Raw genomic sequence first — 22,321 nt, 5'->3', positions numbered from 1 at the left:
TTGATATTTCTTCATGTTCATAAATAATTTGCGCACACTGTAATAATTAATTAACTGCACTCTTGATATTTCTTTTGATACTGTAAATAATTAAAACTGTAAATTATCTTCCAAAATCCACTCCATTTTAGGTTAGAATTTATTTGACGCTCCAAAAATCGCGCGCGCAACAGTCGCTAAATTTAAAACTTAAGGTGCGAATTCATGCAGCGAGAAATCGCTGGCGACTTTCCCCCTCCACATAGACATTGTGTGGTAGCGACAAATCGTCGGAAGTTCGTCCTGTCCGAACAGCATCGACAAGTCGCCACATCGTGCCTTTCAAAGAGCAATATTTGAATATTCACGGGGGAAAAGAGAAAAAGGGGCAATATGAATAATTGCGAGGTTAGTATAACATCAAAAATATTAATAAACTGATTAATTATTATATTATATTTGCTTGTGTTTACAACCGCGTATATCTAACCTATAATTTGAGAACATAATTTTGATTTTTAGTTAACTGTAGTTTATACCTGCAGTATGTGCGAAACAATTTGTCGTTCAGACGAGATTAAAGATCATCCCTGTTTGGAAGGATTTACAAGATACATTATAGATCAAAATAATTATTTTCATCCGCAGTGCGGTAAGTATAGTGAAATTACTGCAGATGCTAAATGTTAGATTATGTGTTTATATCTTCATATTTTTACAGATGATGGATCGATTATTAGAAAAAGTCTTATTGGAGGACAAGAGGTTTTTGTCGAAGAACAAACCGAACAGGAAGAAGCTGAGCAGGAAGAAGCCGAGCAAGAAGAAAGCGATCAGCTAGTAGATACGAATGTCGAGGGTGACTGTTGGAACAGCAATCGTCCGATGAATCTTTTAACGAGGAAACTACATAATGAAGAGATTCTTATAGAGGAAGTACGGAAACGACCACCTCTTTGGAATTTTAAATTACACATTTCCGAAAGGAGCGCCCGTACTAAGGAGAAACTATGGAAAGAGATTGCTGTTAGCATGAAAGGTATAACATTTTTTAATTGAGGCATGAGAGCCATATCTGTTATAAATGTATTTATCACGTTTTTTATCTTAGGAGAAATGACTGTAGCGCAAATAAAAAAGAAGTGGAAGTCATTGTCCGATATGTTCAGGAGACATCGCAAAGGTAACATTCAGCCTAGTGGTTCTGCGGCAGCCAAAAAGGTTAAATGGATCCACTACGAAAGGCTTAGTTTTCTACATGACATGCAACTTGAAAACGTGTACGTAAATGCACTCTCATACGTTTTATATAAATGTAGTTTGTACAGCGGTTAAAATGTTATTATTTTAACTTCTTTCTCTTTTAGGACAATATCAAACATTGCCGATCTCTCCAACAGTCCGGATGTTTCGCAAAACAGCACAGAAACATATGACCACAGTAGCAGTACATCGCAAAATAGTAGACGTAGATCACGTAAGAATATTTCAATTATAATTGAATTAATTACTGTTTAAAAAATGCATGCACTAAAATTACTAATTATGACGTTCTTATATTTTTAATAAATGTTAGTTTTGTAGAAAACATTTATAACATTGTACTGAAACAATTGTTACAATAAATAATTTTATTGTAACAAATGTTTTAATGTAATGTTTAAATAAATATAGTATATTTATAATTAAAAATACACATTTACCATAACTAAATATTTTTAAGAAAATAGTTAAGAAATATTATAATTGACTGCCAGTACTGAAAATCTATAGTTCACGTATACTGTAAATTTTTAGTACTGGTAGTCAATTTTGAAATACAGCCATTGTCAGTTAAAAAATAACAAATTGATTTCAGAAAGTGACTCGGGGCGCGAGAGGTCGGTCGAGCCTGGAGCCATTATGGACAGAGTGGAGGAATTGATGAATGAACCTGTTTTGGTTGATGTAACCGGAGGCCTGCCTAACGATGAATTCACTGAGTTCGGAATGATTGTCGCCTCTAAGCTGCGAGCTCTCAGTGCGGATGCGAGTGAATTGGGAATGATTGAAATATTGAAGCTTTTGCGTGAAATAAGAAAAAACGACCAAAAGTAGATTTTTTAAGAATATTTTTATATTTTTTAATATTTTTATAATAAAACATGTTAATAAGATATGCAAATCAATTATTTGTGTCTATTAAATTGCCACGGTATTGATCCTTCATTACAAAAATAATCGCGAAATTCATCACGAATTGCCATGCAGTATCGAGTACTTGTGTTGGTTCCACAATTAGTAATGTCTTGAAATGCGCATCCATCCTCCATTATTCTCCGCCAAGTACCTGGTTGAAAAGTATTTAGATCTACGCTTTCTTCGTCGATCATATTTAGGGGGACATAAATATTTCTTCCGATGTCTTCTTTTCGGAGCCAGTTATGCAAACACACTGTTGCTTGCACGATTGATATAGCAGTTTGTGGCAGAGCAATAATCGGTTTACGATACACTCGCCATTGACTCGCTAAAATACCAAATGTATTCTCGACCATTCTTCTTGCACGACTTAACCGATAGTTAAAAATGTCCTGCTGCGGAGTCAATCCATTTTTGCCTGGGTAGGGTCTAAGCAGATATGGTTTTAAAGGAAAAGCCTCGTCTCCCACAAGAATGAATGGTAGAGTTCGTCCATTTTCAACAGCTGCTGGTTTCGGCACATTCATGCGTTGAGAGTCAAAATTTCTCCCTATAACACTGTCTCCAAAAATTCCGCCATCACTTCGTCGGCCGTATGCTCCGATGTCCACAAATCGGATAATATAATTTGCATCACAAATACACAATAAAACAATGCTGTGCGATTGTTTGTAATTGAAATAGGTGGAACCGGCATTATTGGGACACTGAAATAATATCGAATGGTTATTTCAAATAATGCAGCGTAATGGATTTTTAAAATATTTTGGGTAAAGAGTATACATTGCTTATAAAGGATATTATCACTCTAATTCTTGTTACGTCAGAGATAAATATTTCTAAAAAAATACAAACCTGTATGGTCACATGTTTGCCATCAATGGCGCCAATGCAGTGGGCAAAATTTGTTTTATCCTTGAAGTCCTGCGCAATATCTAACCACTCTGTTTCAGTTAATGCAGGTGGTAAAACTAGTGGATGTAAGATATCCCAAATCGCTTTGCACGTCTCTCCAATTATGTTGTTTGCTGTGCTAACTCCTACGAGGTATTGGTATGACATTGAGATCATCGAATCACCAGATGCAAGATATCTGAAACATTGAGAACATAGAAGCAAACACTAAACATATTTTTGTACTATTACATATTATATATAATAAAACGTAACAAACCTTAATGTTAACGCCAAGCGTTCTTTAGGTCCTATGCACTCTCGAACAACATTCATTTTTTGCAATTGTGCTCCAACTAATAACAACAGTTCTTCTAACTGTGTTGCTGACATTCGAAAATAGTTATAATAACGTATGCCATCTTCCAACGTCAGTTTAGGAATGGACACATGAAAGAAGCTATGCTTCTGACGGTCTTTTAAGTATGGAGCTACCCAATACTGCTTCTTTTTGTACTTTCGCTTCTTTTGTATTTTTTGCAACTCCAACATTACAGCAGTTGCAATCGCTATCCGTCGCTTCTTGATGGTTTTTGTTATCGCTATTTTCAAATTATTTGCACACTGAGTGGTATACACCCCGTTTGTACGTACTGTCACCTTCATTTTTACTCACTACTTTTTATTTTTTATTACAATAATTATTTCTCTGCAATAACCTATAACTGACATTAAAGTCGCTAGCGATTTGTCGTCACATGAATATGTACCGGGAGAAAAGCGACGAATACTTGTCGCTGGCGTCACTTTTCCCCCACTTCTCCCAAGTCGCCAGCGATTTCTCGCTGCATGAATTCGCACCTTTAGGGTGCGTTCGGGGAGACGCTGTTAGTGCTACCAGCATCAGTTCATCTTCATTACTCATTAAAAGTAGAACAAGGATAGACTGATGCTGATAGCGCTATAGCGTCTCCTCGAACGCACCCTTTTAATCGCCGCGATTTTGTCGCCCATGAAAAGGATCCCTATGGGTCCCATACTCTCTTTGGCCACGGCTTAGAAACAAAGGTGGCCGTCGATCGATCAAAGTGCAAGTAGTGCAACACGCTGGCTACGAGTAGAGAGAATCAGAGAAGTCTCTCTGTTACAAGCGTACAACTGCTTACAACTACAACCAGCCTTACAGGGCCTTACTAGCCCGTTACAAGTTCTTCAAGAAGCTTTCAGAACGGCAACGCTGTTCAACGTTGTAGTCGTGATCGTGAATGAAATCTATTTGCATCATTATTACTATTAAAAAGTCACATAAAAACAAATTAACTTGTTTGGACCTCTGACGAAGACTAGGGACGGATATGATGAAGTCGATATGCATTTTAGCCTTTATTGCTGTTGTCGGTAAGAAGCGACTTCATTTGTAGATTAGCCTTCTCGAAACTTTCCAAGCCTTTCTTCCGGCCTTTATCGCGGCCGCGTTATCAGTACTCGTTATCTTTGTAACATATCTTTACCGCATTATCATTACTGATATTTGATGACGCAAATGATATTTTTTTCAGCGATATTACCTGCAGCTAAAAGCGGAATAACATGGAACGGCGGCTCCAGGTACGGTGGCGACATTTACCATGGACTCATGAAGGATCAGAGTAATGTCAAATACGAGACAAGGACGGATCAGAAGCAGGTGGAGTCGGTGCCCAGGAACGAGTCGACCGTGCGTCCAATTTGGAAGCCGTTCCTGTCAGCCTGGGGGATCATCGCGCTGATCATAGGCGTCATCATATTCAGTACGATAACCTATTATGCCATCATTCTATATCCATATTTATGCAAGAAGGAGAGGACCTACGACATCATAGGGTTAACGGATGTTAATTCTGTGTGTACTGACAACGCCAACAATGTGTCACATCCTCTAAGAGTATATTGCGAACCGAACAATGTGTCAATAGATGTGTCGAACAATGCATCACTGAATCGATAAGAGAACAAACTGATAACTCAGACATTTATTTTGTAAGCGCAGATTTTTTACCTAGAGTTACAGTATTTTTGTACGAGTTTAATAGTAATTAAGTTTCATATCAGCTTAACTCACTGCCATAAGGTCTTTTAGGGAGTAGAAAGATATAAGATTCTGATACACACACGTTTTCGATGCACATGACACTTCCGAGTTAATTTTCATTTCACATTCATAGGTATAAAAAATTTTTTGATGACTCCTTATATGTACTTTGACATCTCTAGAAAGTATTGGTATATTGTTTATTATAAAAAACATGGCATATAAAAGCGTATAATTAATTATACATGTAAGTTATTTACTACTGAAAGAAGACTGAGGAAATCTAGAATCTTTAAGGAATTAAATTCTTCTTTGAAAATTGTGAGTTTTATTTTATTGATATTATTAGGAAAATTTTTGACATTTTTTAATGTAAATTTTTTCATTCTGACAAAATTATCTCTTTAATTTTTTGTGATAATGTGTAAAATATTAACAATCAATTGGCAATAAAAGTGGTATACACATCTAGATATAATCTTGTATGACTTATGAGTTTTATAAAGAAATCAGTTACAAAAAAAGATAATAGATTTTTTCTAAATTGCATTGCTGCAAGTTAAAAAAAATATATTTGTTTTACTTTAACTTATTGCACCAGTATAGCTAAAAAGAACAGGCCAAATATATCATTCTAAATTAGCATTGTTTATGTAATCTTGTAGACAAGCTAATCCAAATTTGACCTTTTTTATTTTGGAAATTATTAATCCAATTTTGATGAAATTTGGTACAACCCAGATAGCACAAAATATTTATAAAATATTTATAAGAAGGAAAAATATTTATGATAAATATTTTGTACATATTTTTATGTCCGAGTTTATCAAATATACAAAAAATTATAATAAACATGTATATGAAAATATTTAAAATAAATATTTATACCATTATTATCAAAGAATATAAAAAATATTTCAAGTTCATATACCATAAATATTTTTCAGTACATTTTAAAAATATATTCTATATATTGATAATAATTTTAGTATCATTTCTAAATGGTTTATGAAAATAATTATATCTTTAAAAAATATCTTTAAAAAATATTTTTTGAAAATAAATTTGTAAAATATTTATAAATATTTATGATAATATTTTGTGTTATCTGGGAAAGGGGGTTTTTATGGTACACTATTTGATATTTTTAATCAAATTATTGAAAGCCAAAATGCAGAACTAATATGACATCAAAGTTTTAAAATATAAAGTAATTTCATAAAATTTATTATAGTATATGGGTTTTTAAAGTCGCTAAATTCACTTTTTATTTTAAAAATTGCACAAATTTAAAATAACCGCTCTAACATGGCGTACAAGGTTTTTAAATGTTATGTTTTGTGAACAAGGCTAAACTGATGCTGATAGCGCTAATAGCATCTCCTTGAACACACCTAAAGTGTTTGTAAAAGTGTTTATTTACATGCCATATTTACCACATTTATAAAATACAAAATATTTATACAAATGTATGAATGGTAAAATGGATAATAGTGTTTTTTTTGTGTATGGTAAATTTAGAAAGTTTTGTTTGATGCACAAACTTACATTGCAAGTAGAATAATCCTTTTGACATTATTCATGTCATAAACTTGAATATAAATGAAACAAATTTCCTTGTAAATAGATTTATTTTAAATTTTGCAATGTTAAAGTTATATTTGAATTTAACGATCTCAAAAATTAGTATAAAGTAAGTTTCAAGTAAATTGCATAATTTGAAGATTAAATCCGCTATATTAGATCTATGATAGGTGTAAAGTTTTGAAATTTTGAGGTCAGAATCGTAAAAGGCGACTAAGAAACTTTAGTTTAAGAAAACTATAATTTTAAAATTTTATTTCCATTAGAAAACCCCTGTCCTCAAAGATTTAATCATCTTTTGAATGCTGTATTTTTGATGAACAAAATTCGTGTATCATGGACAAATTGTCATGTTCACATTAATTTATTACATGCAATATTTAATTGATATATATATATATATATATATACATATTTGTTTTAATATTTTTTTAAGTGGCTTTTCTTTGATTGTATGATTAAGGAACATCAAAAGAGATATATGATGTAATGAATTTATTTCAAAGCTGCATATAAAGACTCTAATCTTACCTGGAATTTTAAATAAAATTCCTGGAAAGTCCGGAAATTCTCTGGGAATTCTTTTACAAAATTTAAGCAAACATCCTATTACAAAAATCTTTAGTTTTTCAAGAAGAGGAAATACGCTAGGTCATTTGTGTCGAATCGTATGTACAGAAGGTTAAGATTATCGCAACTTCCTATGTCTTATATACGCAAGAGCAGGATGAACTTTTTATATAAATTTTACAAGCATTTACATAGCGATAGAAATATTCCATTTTATTGCATTCATGTGCAGCATCATGAGAGAAGACTGAACTATACAAACTAAAATTAGCTTGGACACCTGTTAGAAACAAGGAAATATTAAATGTCTAAAAAATTTCTAATGAGTGACGTTAGAAATTTTTCCTTAACATAATTATTAGTTTGTATAAATAGTATGTAACGTCCAGCAATTTTGTTCGTGATGGAAGACTCTAAAAGACTGTAAAAAAGTATACTCGTTTTAATTAGATGACAATATTAATTGTACTAACATAGCAGACTGATTTTTGTATTCTTCAAATTTTGGTCCCGTTATAGGGAGAGAGCAATTAAGCTATGCCGAAACAAATTTTTTTTCTTGCGCTACTGTTAATGTATAAAGCTCACGATACTCATAAAAAAATGACTCCTATAGAAATAGTATACAGATAAATGTACGATGTATATTTATTACAAATAGATTTTTTTACATAAACTATGTATCTTAAACAACCTACTTGTAAAAAATAAGCAAGCTAATAAATGCATCATGACAAACACACGAAATACGTATTTTAAACTGTTCTACCTTTTCTTCCTATTCAAACATACGGAGAACGATGTAAACCATACATGAGAATTGCATACGTCTTGCACACGTCTATGACGAGAATCTGAGCCCTAGTTTTTTTTCTCCTAAAGCAAAGCAAAATAAAACCGTATAAAGTTGGCTTTCACATGGAAGAATTACTTAAACGTGTGTTTCTTTTTTTTTTATAAAACTAGACAACTGCACCTGAGAACTGGTTTTCCTTAGAATACACAGAGCGACAAATGATTATATATTATGTACTATCGTTGAGTTTTTATACAAAAATCATTGAGTAATGGGAGTAATTATTCCTTATCGTTAATTTCATTACGAAACGACGTAGAACTCGTTAAGTATATATAGATATATTAAGTCCGCGATAATACAAAATAAATTTTGGGGCGAATATGACTTGTATATCGATTCACGATTAACGCCCCTCAATCAGTTTTTATTAGAAACGATATACGTCGTATGTGCGGAAAATTCTCCTCTAAGAATTTCAATCGATTGGCCTCCGAGTAAATTATAACTCGTCTTTATCGTCTAAATTAACGTCGCTAAGATCGATGTCTTCTTCCTGCGGAGGTTCGGCATCTTTGCCGTCCCAAGGTGTTGTTTCGACGATGACAGGCAAATGAGCGCCCTTCAATGGTGCAGTGCCACCTCTGCCATAACTCAGATCTCGTAGGAACTCGTTTATTCCGTCATATGAGAAGCTACCTTTCAACAAGGAGTATTTCATCTTTTTGATATTAACGGCTGCTAACGCGGGATAGCCGAAACCTCCAATTTCTAATGCATCTTCGATATGCGGTTGAGCACCAGCCTCGGCCCAGACCCATCTGAACGAAAAATACAATATTTTAATAAAAAATGATTAATAAGTGTCCTCTGACACTGATAAAATTATCAATAATTGTATGTAATTTATGCAACATGAAACAAATAGTTTTGTATGAGATGAGATAAATGATTGTAGCTTTTTAAAATACTACCTGATAATAATGATAAAATTATTGACAATTAAACATAGTTTATGCAATGTAAAATAAATTTGATTATAGTCTTAAAAAATCAAATTATGTAAAAGATTTTTTCTATTTTGAAATTATATTAAAGCAATTGTATTAATAAAAGATTAATTATAAAGATTAATAAAAGATAAATTAAATCAAAACTCACAATGTCAAAAAGATCAAAGATATAAAATGAGTTATGTAAATTAATGTGAAAATTAATGCGTAATTAATTTAAATTAAAAAATATCATGTATATATTTTATGATTCAAAATTCCATATATGCATAATTAACATACATAAATTATAATTCTTTTTAGACGCATTTAGACTTTAGAACCATTTTCAATGAGTAAACAGAATGAGAACAGAAGATACAGAATGTAGAAATTATTCTATTAATTGTATGAAATAAATTAAGATAAAAAATTAATACTGTGTAAGCAATATCAGTTTCCTCGTTTTTTTTAACTTTTTTAGTTTTAATTATGCATTATATACTTATTTTACTATAAGAACCGAAAAAATACGAATTGGTTTCATAATCATATTTAAACTACAAAAGAAGGAATATAGTTCTGAATTATTTCACAATTAACATACGTAAACTCAATACATACCCCCACATTTTCTTTTTGTATTTCTCGCCGAGATCATTTAGAGTTTTCAAGTATCCGTTCCTACAATCAGACTGACAGTCTAGGATATGTGGCAGAACAGAAACCACGCAAATTGGCTTGTCCTCGCACGCTTCCCTCAGCTTCTGCTCGGACGTGATTTGCATCACTTCCGGCGCTGGGATATTCTCGGCCAATTTCTCGAGCGCCCAGTTAACAATATCACCGCTTGTGCGACCGCCGTCGTAATCCTGCACCGAGTCTGCATCCTTTTTACCCGGTGCGAAGAACTTAATGGTGGGATAGCCTTTGATTTCGTATTTACTTGCCTGTAACATTACGCGTTAAAACAAATTCGCTACTGTCGAGCGAGGAAATAATGATAAAGCAAGTATCTCACTTTCAACGTGTTTACAGTAGCATCCAGGGCTCCTAGTTTGACTTTGCCTTTTAATTCGGTGGCCGCTGCCGCCCACTCGGGCGCCAGATTCTTGCAGTGACCACACCAAGGAGCGTAGAATTCAACTAGCCACATATCCTCGGAATTCAAGACAGACTTGTCGAAGTTCTCGTCCGTTAATTCTATCACATCCTTGGAATCTTTGGTCTGCAAAGCAAAAACAAAAAATATATTTAGTAATTTATGTGACATAGACAATTATCTTTTCTACTTATACTGAAAAAAGTTAACTTGATGAAAATTGTCAACTTATGTAAATTTCTTTGGTTCGAGTATTTATATTTATATTTTACTTAAATAATAAAATATTTGAATTTCAGTATATTTGACTTGACTTAAACTTCAGTTCAGGTATTCAAAGCTGATCATTTTCGAATTATAGCTCACCTTGGATTCACCTCCTGAAGTTTTACCACCTAACACTTTTCGAACCTTCTGACTGGCGGCATTCAATGCGGCGTCGACAATACCGGCTGCACTTCTTGGGCCATTATAGTCTTCTGGTTTCTTGTCAAGCCCAAATATTTTGATCGTCGGGAAACCACGAACGCCATACTTACTTCCCAGCGATTTGTGTTCATCGGCATTCACAGCTCCAACTTTTACAACACCCTGTTAAGACAAGTTAAATAAATACATTCACGTATTTGTATTGTGATGCATTTGCACATACAAAGTATATATATAAACTTCTGTTTAAAAATGTCTTATTGAATAACTAAAAGTATTAACAAAGATTTTTATCAATAATTATTATAAATTCAAATATTAAATTTAAAAGAATTTGCCAGTTTGACTAATAGAAACCTGCATTCTTGGAGAAAGAAGAATTTTCAAACATTTATTATAACAATTGATAATCTTTAAACGTTTATTTATAACTTTTCAATAAGGCATTCGTAGATACAAGTTTATGTCAACTATATCACCTTCTCTTCATTGACACTTATAAGTTTGATCCTTCTGAACATCCTGTATACATACAGATAAAAAAAGTAATAAATAGACGAATCACCTTTAATGCAGTGGCTGCTTTGTCATACTCTGGCATCAACTGTTGACAGTGTCCGCACCATGGTGCGTAGAACTCGACCACCCAAATGTGATCGCTATTTAACACTAAGCTATCAAAATTATTTGGCCTAAGATCGACGACGGCTGAATTGGACGCGTACATACAGTTCGCTCCGGCGATTAGTAGGAGGACACCTGCAGGGAGAAAAAAACACATCATCATGTACGTACATACGTAGGAGGGACGCGCGCCTGTCCAAATTTGCTTAAACTACGCGGAGCGTAGGCCGAGGAGAAACGGAGGGGAAGGACGAAGGTCTCTGAAGGAAACGGGACGTAGAGAAACACTTGTTGCGATGACGGAATGATAACCCGGTGATAACGCGGAGAGCGACGTCGTGGCAACGTCGTCCGGGGCGCCATCGGCTGCTGCCGACAGCCGGTGCGTCTCGGCGCCGGCGATATGTGGCGTCGCGCGTAAATACGCGCTTACTTACCCAGGAGCCTCAACATCTTTCCGTGGAACACACAGGTGACCCGTGGCATCAGCAAGTCATTCACATCCGACGAGATCTCTCATACGCAGCGAGCGCACCACGACACACACCACCTCCACGCGCAAAGCCCTAACCGATCTGACGTTCGCCCAAGTGCCTAGCAATATTTTCTACCGCCGCGACGACTGAACCGCTGAACTTTATGTGGAGCGCTCCGATTGGCTCCCCGCCGTGCGCTTGCGAGCCATCGACGATGTATCGCGATGTATCGCGGCCGTGGGAATCGCGCGGCGGCGCGATCGAGCTTCGACTCCGCTCTACGCCTACGCTTTGCTTCGCTTGGCGCGATTTTTGACGGCGCCGATGATGATTTTCAAGAAAGTGTCTTGGCTCGCTTGTTCTCTTTTGATCTTTGATACTTATCGAAAGGCTCTGGGAGACCAGCGTGATTTTGTAATGCGCGACGCGCGATATCCAACGAGAGCTTTGCTTTTTCGAAAAAGGAGAGATCTTATTGGATATCGCGCTGATCTGCCAGAGCCCTTAAGGGGATCATACTAAAGAAATCTGTAGTGAAAGCGCTTAAATAAACAAAATTTGATCCAATAAATAACTTTTTTTTACGGTTTGTAATCGTAATTTTACGATATATAATCTTATTCCTCAATCTATTTCGAACTGCGGTGTATCATTTATTTGTACGTATAAGCTACGTAACTTGTATTTTGAAGCAAATATTTTTATGAACAAATAAACGTTAAAAAATTTTTTGCATTTTTGGTCTTGATCTAATCGTCCTCAGGTTTATTTGTGTACATACTTTAAACGTGTAAAAGGATTTTCAATTCTATAAATTCAATTCGAAACTAAATGGTTGATGAATAGAATGTCGGTAAAACAAACGACTTATAATTTATTTGTATTTTTGGTTAAATAATATTAAGTCATTTAAGCGCATTTTAAGTTATCTAATCAACAATTATTGATTTTAATATATATTACACATGCTGTGTTTAAGACCCATTTGTTTTTGTGTAAAGTGCAAATTTACGAAGTCCTTTTCGCGCCTGTTATTATTATTTGCTCTCACTGAAGTATATTGAAAATTTGCAATTGTGTCTAAAGTTATCTTAAATTAATCGCGTGTAAATAAATAAAAATAAACCGTCGCTAGCTGCGAGAGCGTGTGTACTACATGAATGTACATGCGTGTCGACACGCATGACACCCGACAGCGACATGAGAACAACAATAAAAGCCTGTTCTTTTTCACTGCACTGCTGTGCACTGGTGTAATAAGTTAGAGTGAGACAAATATATGTGTATCTCACTCTAACTTATTGAACCAGTGCAGCAGGACAGCGAAAAGGAACAGGTCTGTGTAAAAACGAGCATATCCGCGCGAACGGACGACACGTCAAATTTGCTCGATACGATCTATTCCGTGATATATTCGCGAAACGAGACGAGGTACAAGCGAGGAGAAAAGACGCAACGAACGAGAAAACTGTGACGGAAGACCAAAACAAGTGTCACGGTTCGTAATTATCCACAACAGGTCGATTCGAGTTTATAAAGACATTATGGACGCTACAGAAATGACTGAGGACTATGTGCTTTCCTCAAATCCGCCATCTCCAAATTCATCAACGTCTCACGCACAATTGACTGAAGTACCAGATAAAGTCGATGGTTTAGATTTCCGATTTGAGTCCGCCCGTTTGGAAAGTTTCAAGGGCTGGTCGTGCTCGTGGATAAAGGCAAAAGAACTCGCGGCGGCCGGATTTTATTATACAGGCGACAGCGACAAGGTGAAATGTTTCGAGTGTCTGGTAGAAATGTGTAATTGGCAGCCAGACGACATTCCAATGGTGGCTCACCAAGAGGGTTCCAGCACATGTAAATTCGTACGCAATATTACATGCGGCAATGTGCCGATCTGCACAGATCCTAGCGCGATTCCAGCTACAAAGATTTCCAAGACACTTCAACAAGAGGACAAATTCTTCGTATGTGATTGTGGGCTTTGCTTTGATCCCATAATGATTCCCGATTCTGCCAGAGCCAGATTATCCAACAGGTGCAACGTGGACTAAAGCGATGTCGCAAACCAAGGAAGAACTGGCAGTCGTTGGATTCTACACGGGAAGTGGCGATCATCAGACATTGTGTTATCGCTGTGGTGGAGGATTCAGAGATTGGGAGACAGATGATCCCTGGGTAGAGCATGTTAAGTGGTTTGAGTACTGTCTCTTTTTGATCTCGGCGAAAGGGACGAAGTTTATAAGCAACATGACCGGAAGAACGTATATCGCAACAGAAGATGATGACCTAGACCTACTGAAACTAACGATTTTTTAATTGGATCCAAATTTAGATTGGCTTAATTTCGGTAAGAAATTCGGAAAAGCTAAAAATATTGCTAACGGAAGCTCTCAAAGTTTGGCTGGTTTTGATGAAACTAATAATACCGAAGCAAGTGCTGTATCAGGCGAGGTCAGCAGCGAGGAATAATCTGTCCAAATATCGGAAAACAAACTGTGCGAACAAGAAGAATGCAGGATTATGCAAAATTTGCTGCAGTAGAGAAATACGGCTTGTACTTATTCCATGTGGACATTTACTGACGTGTGAAGAGTGTGCAAAAAATACGAAACTATGCGGCGTATGTTGTAAACCTGTTGCTAAACTTAACGTATAAAGGGCCATCTACGATGGAGAGTTGTAGGCCGTAGCAGTAATCGTAGAAAATATTTTCATTTCGTACTGCCTTACTGCTTACGGCCTACAGCAGACATTGAGCCAATTCGGTGCGTGTTTACGATGAGCGTTCGGACGTTCTGGATTAGTTTTTGGTCGTCTCTCTATGATAATTGGTTTGTATGTTACTGCTACGTCGTCTGTATTGTAGACAGCATTGCCGTAGATTTAGCGCTGTTACGATTAAAACACTCCATTGTAGATGGCTCTTAAGATGTATCGTTCATAATGTTCTTATCCTTGTGATAAATTTATCAATCTTTTAAAATTTTAATTTTTCGAAACAGTCTGTATTATTGCTTCTAAAACGATTGTTAAACGTTTTGATCTGTATTGAATTTTTTTTTTGAAATTTCATTTTATTTTGTGGTAATTTATTGACCTTTTAGTTTTAAGAGTTTTAGATTTAATAGTTTTCGTTTTAACAATTATAGTTTTAATAGTTCTTCTAGTTTTCGGAACAATCTGCATAATCACTTCTGAAGTGATCATCAAACGTTTCAATCTGTATTTAAATTTTTTCTTTTAAAATCGTATTTTGTAACGTCGCAGTCATTATGGCTGCGTTCCATTTGGTGCTCACAGCTGTGAGCATCATTTTATCCTTGTTGTTTATCACGATTAAACAAGGACAAATGATGCTTACAGGCGCTGTAAGCGCCAAAAGGAATGTAGCCTATACGTGTATGTTACTGTGTTTTTTTACAATAATAATATAAGCTTGTCTTTTTTGTTTATAATTATTTATTATACTTCTAATATCAATGAAAAATGAGAAAATTATTTAGGCTGTTCTCTCGCCTAAAAAAATTAAGAACAATATAAAAAATCAACAATGTTAAAAGATGTTAATATATTAGGGGATGTATTGTATTTAGACTATTCTGTTGTCCAAGAATATTGATAAAAATATAAGTTTAAAAAGTTTTACAAGTATTAAAAGTTATGTTTCACAAAAATTCACTGTCACCTCTAAATTGTCTAGTAAATAAAAGAAACTTGAAAGTACTTAATTTTAAAAAGCAGTTATATATCTATACGTTTAATATAAAATATAATGTTGCAAAAAGAAACTCAAATGTTATATGTGTATGACAGATATTTTTGTTAAATAATGAATGAAAATAAAAGATTTATTCAAAATACTAAATCACAAGAATAAAAAAATTTCTCTAATTAAAATATTATAAAATGTAATATTATATAAACGAAGAAATTTTGATAGTGATTTTTAATTCAACACAGTTAAGCAATAAGTTAAAATTTAACACTTGAACAATCGGCATTGAATATATACCTATTTCATTTTTTGTTTTTATTTTTACTTTCTTTACTTGCTGATATTTTTAACTTCTTTAATATTTAAGTAATTAATCTAAAAATAAAGTCCGACAAAAGTTACTTTAATAATTTTTTTGTAATTTAATCTAGAAATCAGAAACTTCTTATTTTGAAGGTTTGGTTGTTCTAGTATTAAGACTAAGAAATTTGTTGTTTCGTGTGTTACAAAAGGAATACAAAGAAATTTTTCTCACCCCCACATTCGTGCCATGTATAATATATTTCCTTCATGTACATTAATCCTCTTTTTACATGTTCATTTCGCGCATGTAATTCTTACGGTTATAAAAGTTGCACTTAATTACGAAACGAGTATAAAATTCAATCGATAAAAAATTTCGTCGGTAGTTATTTAAAGCACCTGCTCTCGGGTGATAGCAGCATCACGTATAAAAAGCGACGTATTATATCTATTTGATTTTAAACGTTGATTTTAAATGATTATTACTGTCATTCGGCCACCTGGAATTTATCGATCGATTACGATATGCCGTTAGTTCACAGATATTATCTTTTTATTGTTAATATTCGTCTGCCTCACTCGATTTAAATCGCCTTAAACCGCGCGTTTAAATAGCGCGTCATAGCGCTACAAATCATATTCCACAGTTGAGTCTGCTTCCGCGTTGTCCTTAATTAATAAAATTGAAGATTACGATTTAGAAACGTGAGTTCTTCAACCTATCAAGCTTTCTTTTATTTACGTTACACGTAAAGCAGATGAAAATTTCGACATGGGGGAGTCGTGTCTCGCGTACGACACGAAGGGTAGTGTTACGCTTGCGAATCGGCGGTGAAGGGTGCGTTTGGAGTAAAAGTAGACGCTAATTTATCGTACAGGAGCACAGGACCGATCTTCCTTCTTCCTAATAGGGAGAATCTGCCCGAGTCTCTAGCGTCTCGGCGCCCTCGGCGCTTGCGTCTGCTTCTTGTCGTGCATACGCTTGCAAATGGGAATGTGCCGCTCTGCGGCGGACCGATTGAACTTCCGGCCACAGTGCTCGCACTGGATGTAATCGCTGGTATCGCTTGGCGGCGGCGGAGGCAGATCGTCCAGAGTTTCACCAGCCGCCAATCGTGCCTGCGTCTCCCGCGCGTAGCGGATCGTGTTGATGAATTCCTCGTGCTTGCGCCGCCAATCTGGCTTCGACTCCGATTTCTTCATTTTTGTCTGAAAACGAAGTACAAATGAGTGTTTTATCTTTTTCGGAGGAAGATATGAGCTAGCCGAGCGTCGGTCTTTATGATCTTTGCAAAATAAACAGAAATAATCCATCCGGCACCTCTATAGGACAGCATTTATTAAATTATAGTATATAATAAAATCTTGGCATAAAAATTATAATTTATAATGTAGGTATATTTTTAAATATAGATATGTATTGATATTTTATAAAATATTGATAAGCTAAATGTTTACCCAATTAATTTCGAAATATTTCGGCAAAATTATAACGATACGACACATATTAGTGTACTTGCAAAATTAGAAAGAAATTGTTCAGTAATCAAGAAAAAAATTCAGCTATGCATTGTAAATTGTAAAAATATAATTAATAAACATGCAAAAAAGCATAATTACTTTTAAATTATAATATAAAAATGTTGCAATATGAAATATTATACTCAGCATGGCAAAATATTAAATAAAGAATCAAAGATTTTAAAATATTAAAAATATACAAATATTAAAAATTGTATTCCAATAAAACTATTGTATTATGAAGTATTATTTTAGCACAATTATTGTAAAATTTTTATCAATTTATATTCATATAAATTTATAAATAAACTTTGACTAGAGATAATGTTTTTAAAACATTTTTTAACAATGTTTTGAAAAAAAATTATGTACGTCAAATAATTTTTTAGAAACGTTTATATAATATTTTAAAATATTGAAAAATACTTATATAAAAGTTAACATTTTAAAATTTTACTTTAATGCATCTTGTATTGGATGCTAAATGTCACTTTATGCATTAAAATTCGACAACAGGTTTTTCGAGCTGATTTTCATCTCTTTCTTATTTTCTTTTCCTCGTTGAAAGGAAGAAGAAAGTAAGATAATGGTGCAAAAAATTCAGCTAAAAAAAACAAAACCTACTATTAAGAAGTTTTCTAAACATCTAATCTTGATTCTTTTCGTAGATATTTCTTAATACCGACCTCTCGCTTAGCGAGACCTCTCTTAACAAAAGGCTCGAGTTCGGTTCCTTTGACTCGGGACATCACAGGATCGAACTGCTTCCTCTTCTTGGTCGTAGTTTTTAGACAGATATTTTCATGAAGATCGATTCGATTCTGCGCGAAGCTGCGCCCGCACATTTTACACTTTACCAGGCCCTTCCTGTAATAATTATTGATTTTAATAACGCGAATAGTTTTCAGTTATAATAACATAAAGTAATTGATAGGTCTATATTATCTAATTTTGAAAATAATAAGAGAGTTAAAAATCTTTTTTTCCAACATTTTATAACCAAAATTACCAATATTAAATACAGAAATATCAACTTCTATAAAAATAATATTACATTTGGAATCAATTTGATCGTCATTGCTTATAAAAATGCCCTTTTTTTCAATATAATAGAAATTTAAAAAATTATAATTTTAGTAACTTATAAATATTTATAAATATTTTTATCTGAATTATTGTTTGTAATAAAATATACACGAATTACTGAGAAAACTTACATGTCGTTAGTAGCATCTTCGTTGAAACTTGGTGCGTTTGCAAGCTTGCCGTTACTAGAAGAAGGCTTTTCTATACCTTTACCTCTATTTTTACTTCCTACTTTTCCTAGTGGCTTTCCTTTTTCACTTTCCGCCATTCTATCTTTCGCACTGGAATCTTGAATTAAGTTAACACTGGAATTGACGAGGTCGGTCGAGTCGATGCACTGGAAGCTGTCTGTTGCTTCTGCAATAAACGGGTTGCGCATATAAATGAAACAAATATAAATTGCGTAAAAATATATTTCTATGTAGAACGCGTGCTGAAACAAACGCATATTTGATTGAAACATTTGCTTTTAATAGCAAAATAAAAAAATGTAGGTTACTAAGGTTAAGAAAATTGTACCTTGTTTATAACGTAATTTAAGTTTATTAATTGTCTTCATCAACTCTTTCTATCTTCCTGCTGTAATTAACGTGTAAGATTTCTTCTGATTTGCCAATTGACTCTGATTGCAATTATTTGAAAAATAAATTACACAATCATGAGAAAACTATTGCAAAATATGATTGACATTCGCTTCGCACCAAATACTTAGCTAGCGTACTTCTCATTGCTAATTTATTGAAAAATATATAAAAATATATTATTAATATATGTATTAATATTACAGTAGTTAGACTTGTGTGGATTTTACTTTGATTTATGCAAGAAAGCAACACGAAGAGTAAGCTATTTTCACGAAAGTTTAGAAATGGATTAATTTCATGTAGCATCGGTTGATTCATTGACCGACGAGAACAATACAGGCAAGTTTTTTCAACTCGTCGATCAATCTCGATAATTAAAAAACTCGCTTAATATAGTATGTAACATTCGTATATCGAGTTTTTAGCAGAAGAAAAGAAAACCTGTCTTACATCGTTAGAAAATTTCTTGACCGACGATTTTTTCGATGGCATCGCGTCATCCTCTTCGATGGTCGATCGTCGAATCGTTCATGCGGGCATCGGATTTCCTTCTCGTGGATTCGTTCGGCGAGCCATTTTGGAAAACGACACCATCGACAGTGTCGATCGTTTTATTTCCAATCGAGTCCGCGCCTCTCGCGATCGTTGTTCTTTCGAGGACTTCGTTTCTGATTCCTCGATTCTGCAGTCGTGCGCTGAAGAAACAGCAAATCTCATAATTTAATTTAAAATCAATTATAATACGAACACTTATACGAATTATAGACAAACGAAGGGAAATATATCGAGCATTGAAAAGTTATCTCATAATTTTCGTTGTTATAAAAAAATCTTTAGTGATTTAAGAAAAATTTGAATGGTGGAAAGAAATCAATAAATCTTTGTTCCTATCTTTATATGTTTAAATATATTATAAAATATTATATAAATTTATAAAAAATATTTATATCTTTTAACAAAAAGATATGGCATTGCTATCTTTAAAATAATAAATAACGAACAAAATTTTAGGAATAAAAATGATGATTTGTAATTTAAAAGTATTTTAATTCCTCAATAATTTATATAGATAAATATTGATGTAGAAAACACGGTAATAATGATTTGTAATAATGATTTAAATATAGTAACAAACAACGTTGTGACATTTTACTAATGTGATGTTATATTTAAAGATAATTGTATAATTAGAATATTTTATATTCTTACACAAAAAATAATGCAGTAAAATGTTATAAAATGTTCTTCAAGCTCCATTCTTTCTTATAAACAATTATTTCAAATTCTTATATTTGGTTTATATTTAAATTACTTAAAAGTTTCGTTCCATAAGACTCTCAATGTTATTTAAAGTTATTTATTGTAGAAAGTTATTTAAAGATAACTACTGTGAGAAAAATTTAAAAAAATTCAGAAACGTTTTACATTAAACATCAATTTATTCTCAAAATTCGATCAAGTTTTTATGTTACGTGAAAAGCTGTAAAATCTTTTTAACTAATTTAAACGATTATAGAGATTTGTCAATTGCACCTACCCTAGGGGCAACATCAGGACTCTTCGAGGGGGACGAAGGAGTGCTTCCTCTCGTCGTTCGTACGTTCGTTTCACGTTGTTTGATCGCAGCCGAATCGGGACTCGGACTCTTCGTCATCCTGGATACACAGGATTTAATTTTAGTCGATCTCGCGACATCGGTCGCGAGGTGTCTCGGCCTCCTCGCGTCGACACCTTCTCGCGAGATCAAACGCCGATTTGCAATCGCTGACCTCAACTCCTTCGCAACGGTTAATTTGTTTCGTTTGTCATCGATCGACTTGCGAATGTCCTCGATGGACCGCAACGGTTTCACAGAAAACGCAGATGTTTCCTCCGTTGATTCTCTCGTAACGTCAATTCTTTCTTCGAAAGCTCTCGCGCTCGAGACCGCTTTGTCTTGGCGAAATCTGAAATCCGAAACCAAGGGACAATTCTCATTCTTCCGCGCTTTTGCGCAACTCGATTCTGGCCGATCTCCTCGAGTCTCCTTCTCCGACTCGGATTCGAACAGTCGTCGCTTGCACGTAGGCGATCGCGTTCTCGTCGATTCCCGCTTGCTCTCGACAAAGCCTCCGACTTTCGTCGTTGGCCCCCCGGAGAAACGAGTCTCCTTTTGGAGAAGTCTCAAGTCGCTTCTACGCGCGGCGCTTTTAGCTTTTGGGCCATCGCCGACTGGAGATCTCAGCGTCGATCGCAAAGTCACGTGATCGGTTACTCCGCGAGAAGAATCCGTTGCTGCTTCCGAGGTTGAGATCGCCTCTTTAACGGGAGCTTTCGCTTGGGCGTTCATCGTTCGCAAGGAGATCCTCGGGGGACGCGAGGGAAACTCGTGATGGGACTCGAGCGCTCGAATTCGCGCCGATGGCATCAAAACGTCGCAGCGCCGACTCCACGGAGTCCATTCTCTCGAGGTCACTGTTCTCGTCTCGCACTTTGAAAAATTCTCTCGCGGCTCCATCCCGGGCTCCTCGTTCCCGCGTGTCGCGCTCATCACTTTGTTGAACGATTCTGCCAATCTTCGCGCAACCGGCACGCCGCGATCTTTCACGGTGTACGTGGAAAGTTTGGACGCCGTGCTTTGATCCGCTTTCGTCAGGATACTCCGGGATGATGAGGTTTCGGGGTGGCGGTGCCACGTGTAATTTCCGCGGTTTTTCGCAAAGGTGAGACTCGCGCGTGAAAACCCTAGACCGCACGCCGTCGTGTCGCCTGCCGCATTCTCTCGCCGGAGAAATTGTTCCTTTGAACCGCCCGACTTCGTCGTCTTCCGCGGCTTCGTTGTTTCACGGGAAGATGAGACCTTTTCGCTCGCGACCCGATCGGCGGAGCTCGGGCGGGTGATTTTGCGATAATTCTCAGTCTCCTCCCCGCCGCTCAAAGCGGCGGCTGCTTCGACTGCGTTTGATACCTTACGCCGGTCCCAGCGTCAACCTCGTCTACCCCAACATTTTTACTCGCGGACGAATTTCTGTTCTTTACGGCGATTTGCACCAGTCGCGCGGACCGCAAGCTTTGCGGCTGATCGAACTTCGTGCGTGCTCCTTTGTTCTCTCGGCGAAGTCGCGTAAAATCGGGGAAACGACTGCATCGAGACGTCTTCCTACCCTGGAAAAATTGGGAGACGTTGCCGCCCGTGGCTGTGTCAGTCCCACTTTCCGCGGAACGACGCCGAGCAATCTGATCCAATGATCGAGAAACTCGCGCGCTTGTCGGCTCTCCAAGTTTCGCGACGTATTTAGCTTGGTTCTTCGCGTCTGGGAAGAGACCATCCACTTTCGTTTTCCCGCCTTGAGTTATGACACGCCGGGTACTTTCGCTCGCGGGACAGATACTGAGTTTATACGGACCGACGACACTTTCCCCGCTCTC

General features: G+C 35.6%; 4 protein-coding genes and 2 pseudogenes across 5 annotated transcripts; 3 read left to right on the top strand and 3 right to left on the bottom strand.

Annotated features, from left to right (window-relative positions):
• Positions 1-170: 170 nt before the first annotated feature.
• LOC118648561 lies at positions 171-2,135 on the top strand. 2 transcript variants are annotated; one of them, XM_036294902.1, is made up of 6 exons: positions 171-387; positions 525-631; positions 701-1,018; positions 1,091-1,259; positions 1,347-1,456; positions 1,838-2,135. In XM_036294902.1, exons 2-6 carry the CDS (start codon positions 526-528, stop codon positions 2,074-2,076), a joined length of 942 nt encoding a protein of 313 aa, XP_036150795.1. In that variant the 5' UTR covers positions 171-387; position 525; the 3' UTR covers positions 2,077-2,135. The 2 variants fall into 2 exon arrangements, with proteins under 2 accessions (XP_036150795.1, XP_036150794.1); XM_036294901.1 differs by having other exon boundaries at positions 172-387; positions 502-631.
• LOC118648560 (putative nuclease HARBI1) lies at positions 2,074-3,931 on the bottom strand. The gene is made up of 3 exons (XM_036294899.1): positions 3,335-3,931; positions 3,016-3,253; positions 2,074-2,867 (listed from the first exon to the last, which is right to left on the bottom strand). The coding sequence occupies exons 1-3, from the start codon at positions 3,718-3,720 to the stop codon at positions 2,148-2,150; spliced, it is 1,344 nt and encodes a 447-aa protein (XP_036150792.1). The 5' UTR covers positions 3,721-3,931; the 3' UTR covers positions 2,074-2,147.
• A 111-nt stretch (positions 3,932-4,042) lies between these two features.
• Positions 4,043-5,649, top strand: LOC118648562. Its single transcript, XM_036294903.1, has 2 exons — positions 4,043-4,452; positions 4,614-5,649. The coding sequence occupies exons 1-2, from the start codon at positions 4,410-4,412 to the stop codon at positions 5,039-5,041; spliced, it is 471 nt and encodes a 156-aa protein (XP_036150796.1). The 5' UTR covers positions 4,043-4,409; the 3' UTR covers positions 5,042-5,649.
• A 1,540-nt stretch (positions 5,650-7,189) lies between these two features.
• Positions 7,190-11,856, bottom strand: LOC105828161 (protein disulfide-isomerase A6 homolog). The gene is made up of 6 exons (XM_012666382.3): positions 11,660-11,856; positions 11,164-11,357; positions 10,536-10,760; positions 10,089-10,295; positions 9,692-10,017; positions 7,190-8,896 (listed from the first exon to the last, which is right to left on the bottom strand). The coding sequence occupies exons 1-6, from the start codon at positions 11,706-11,708 to the stop codon at positions 8,578-8,580; spliced, it is 1,320 nt and encodes a 439-aa protein (XP_012521836.1). The 5' UTR covers positions 11,709-11,856; the 3' UTR covers positions 7,190-8,577.
• A 495-nt stretch (positions 11,857-12,351) lies between these two features.
• On the top strand, positions 12,352-16,219 carry LOC105828158 (annotated as a pseudogene).
• On the bottom strand, positions 15,962-22,206 carry LOC118648563 (annotated as a pseudogene).
• Between the last annotated feature and the right edge of the window lie 115 nt (positions 22,207-22,321).

The sequence above is a fragment of the Monomorium pharaonis genome, unplaced genomic scaffold (genome assembly GCF_013373865.1).
Source record: "Monomorium pharaonis isolate MP-MQ-018 unplaced genomic scaffold, ASM1337386v2 scaffold_513, whole genome shotgun sequence".
In the NCBI taxonomy this organism is placed as follows: domain Eukaryota; kingdom Metazoa; phylum Arthropoda; class Insecta; order Hymenoptera; family Formicidae; genus Monomorium; species Monomorium pharaonis.
Note: the sequence above shows the minus strand (reverse complement) of the source record. Positions and strands in the feature narration are given on the sequence as shown.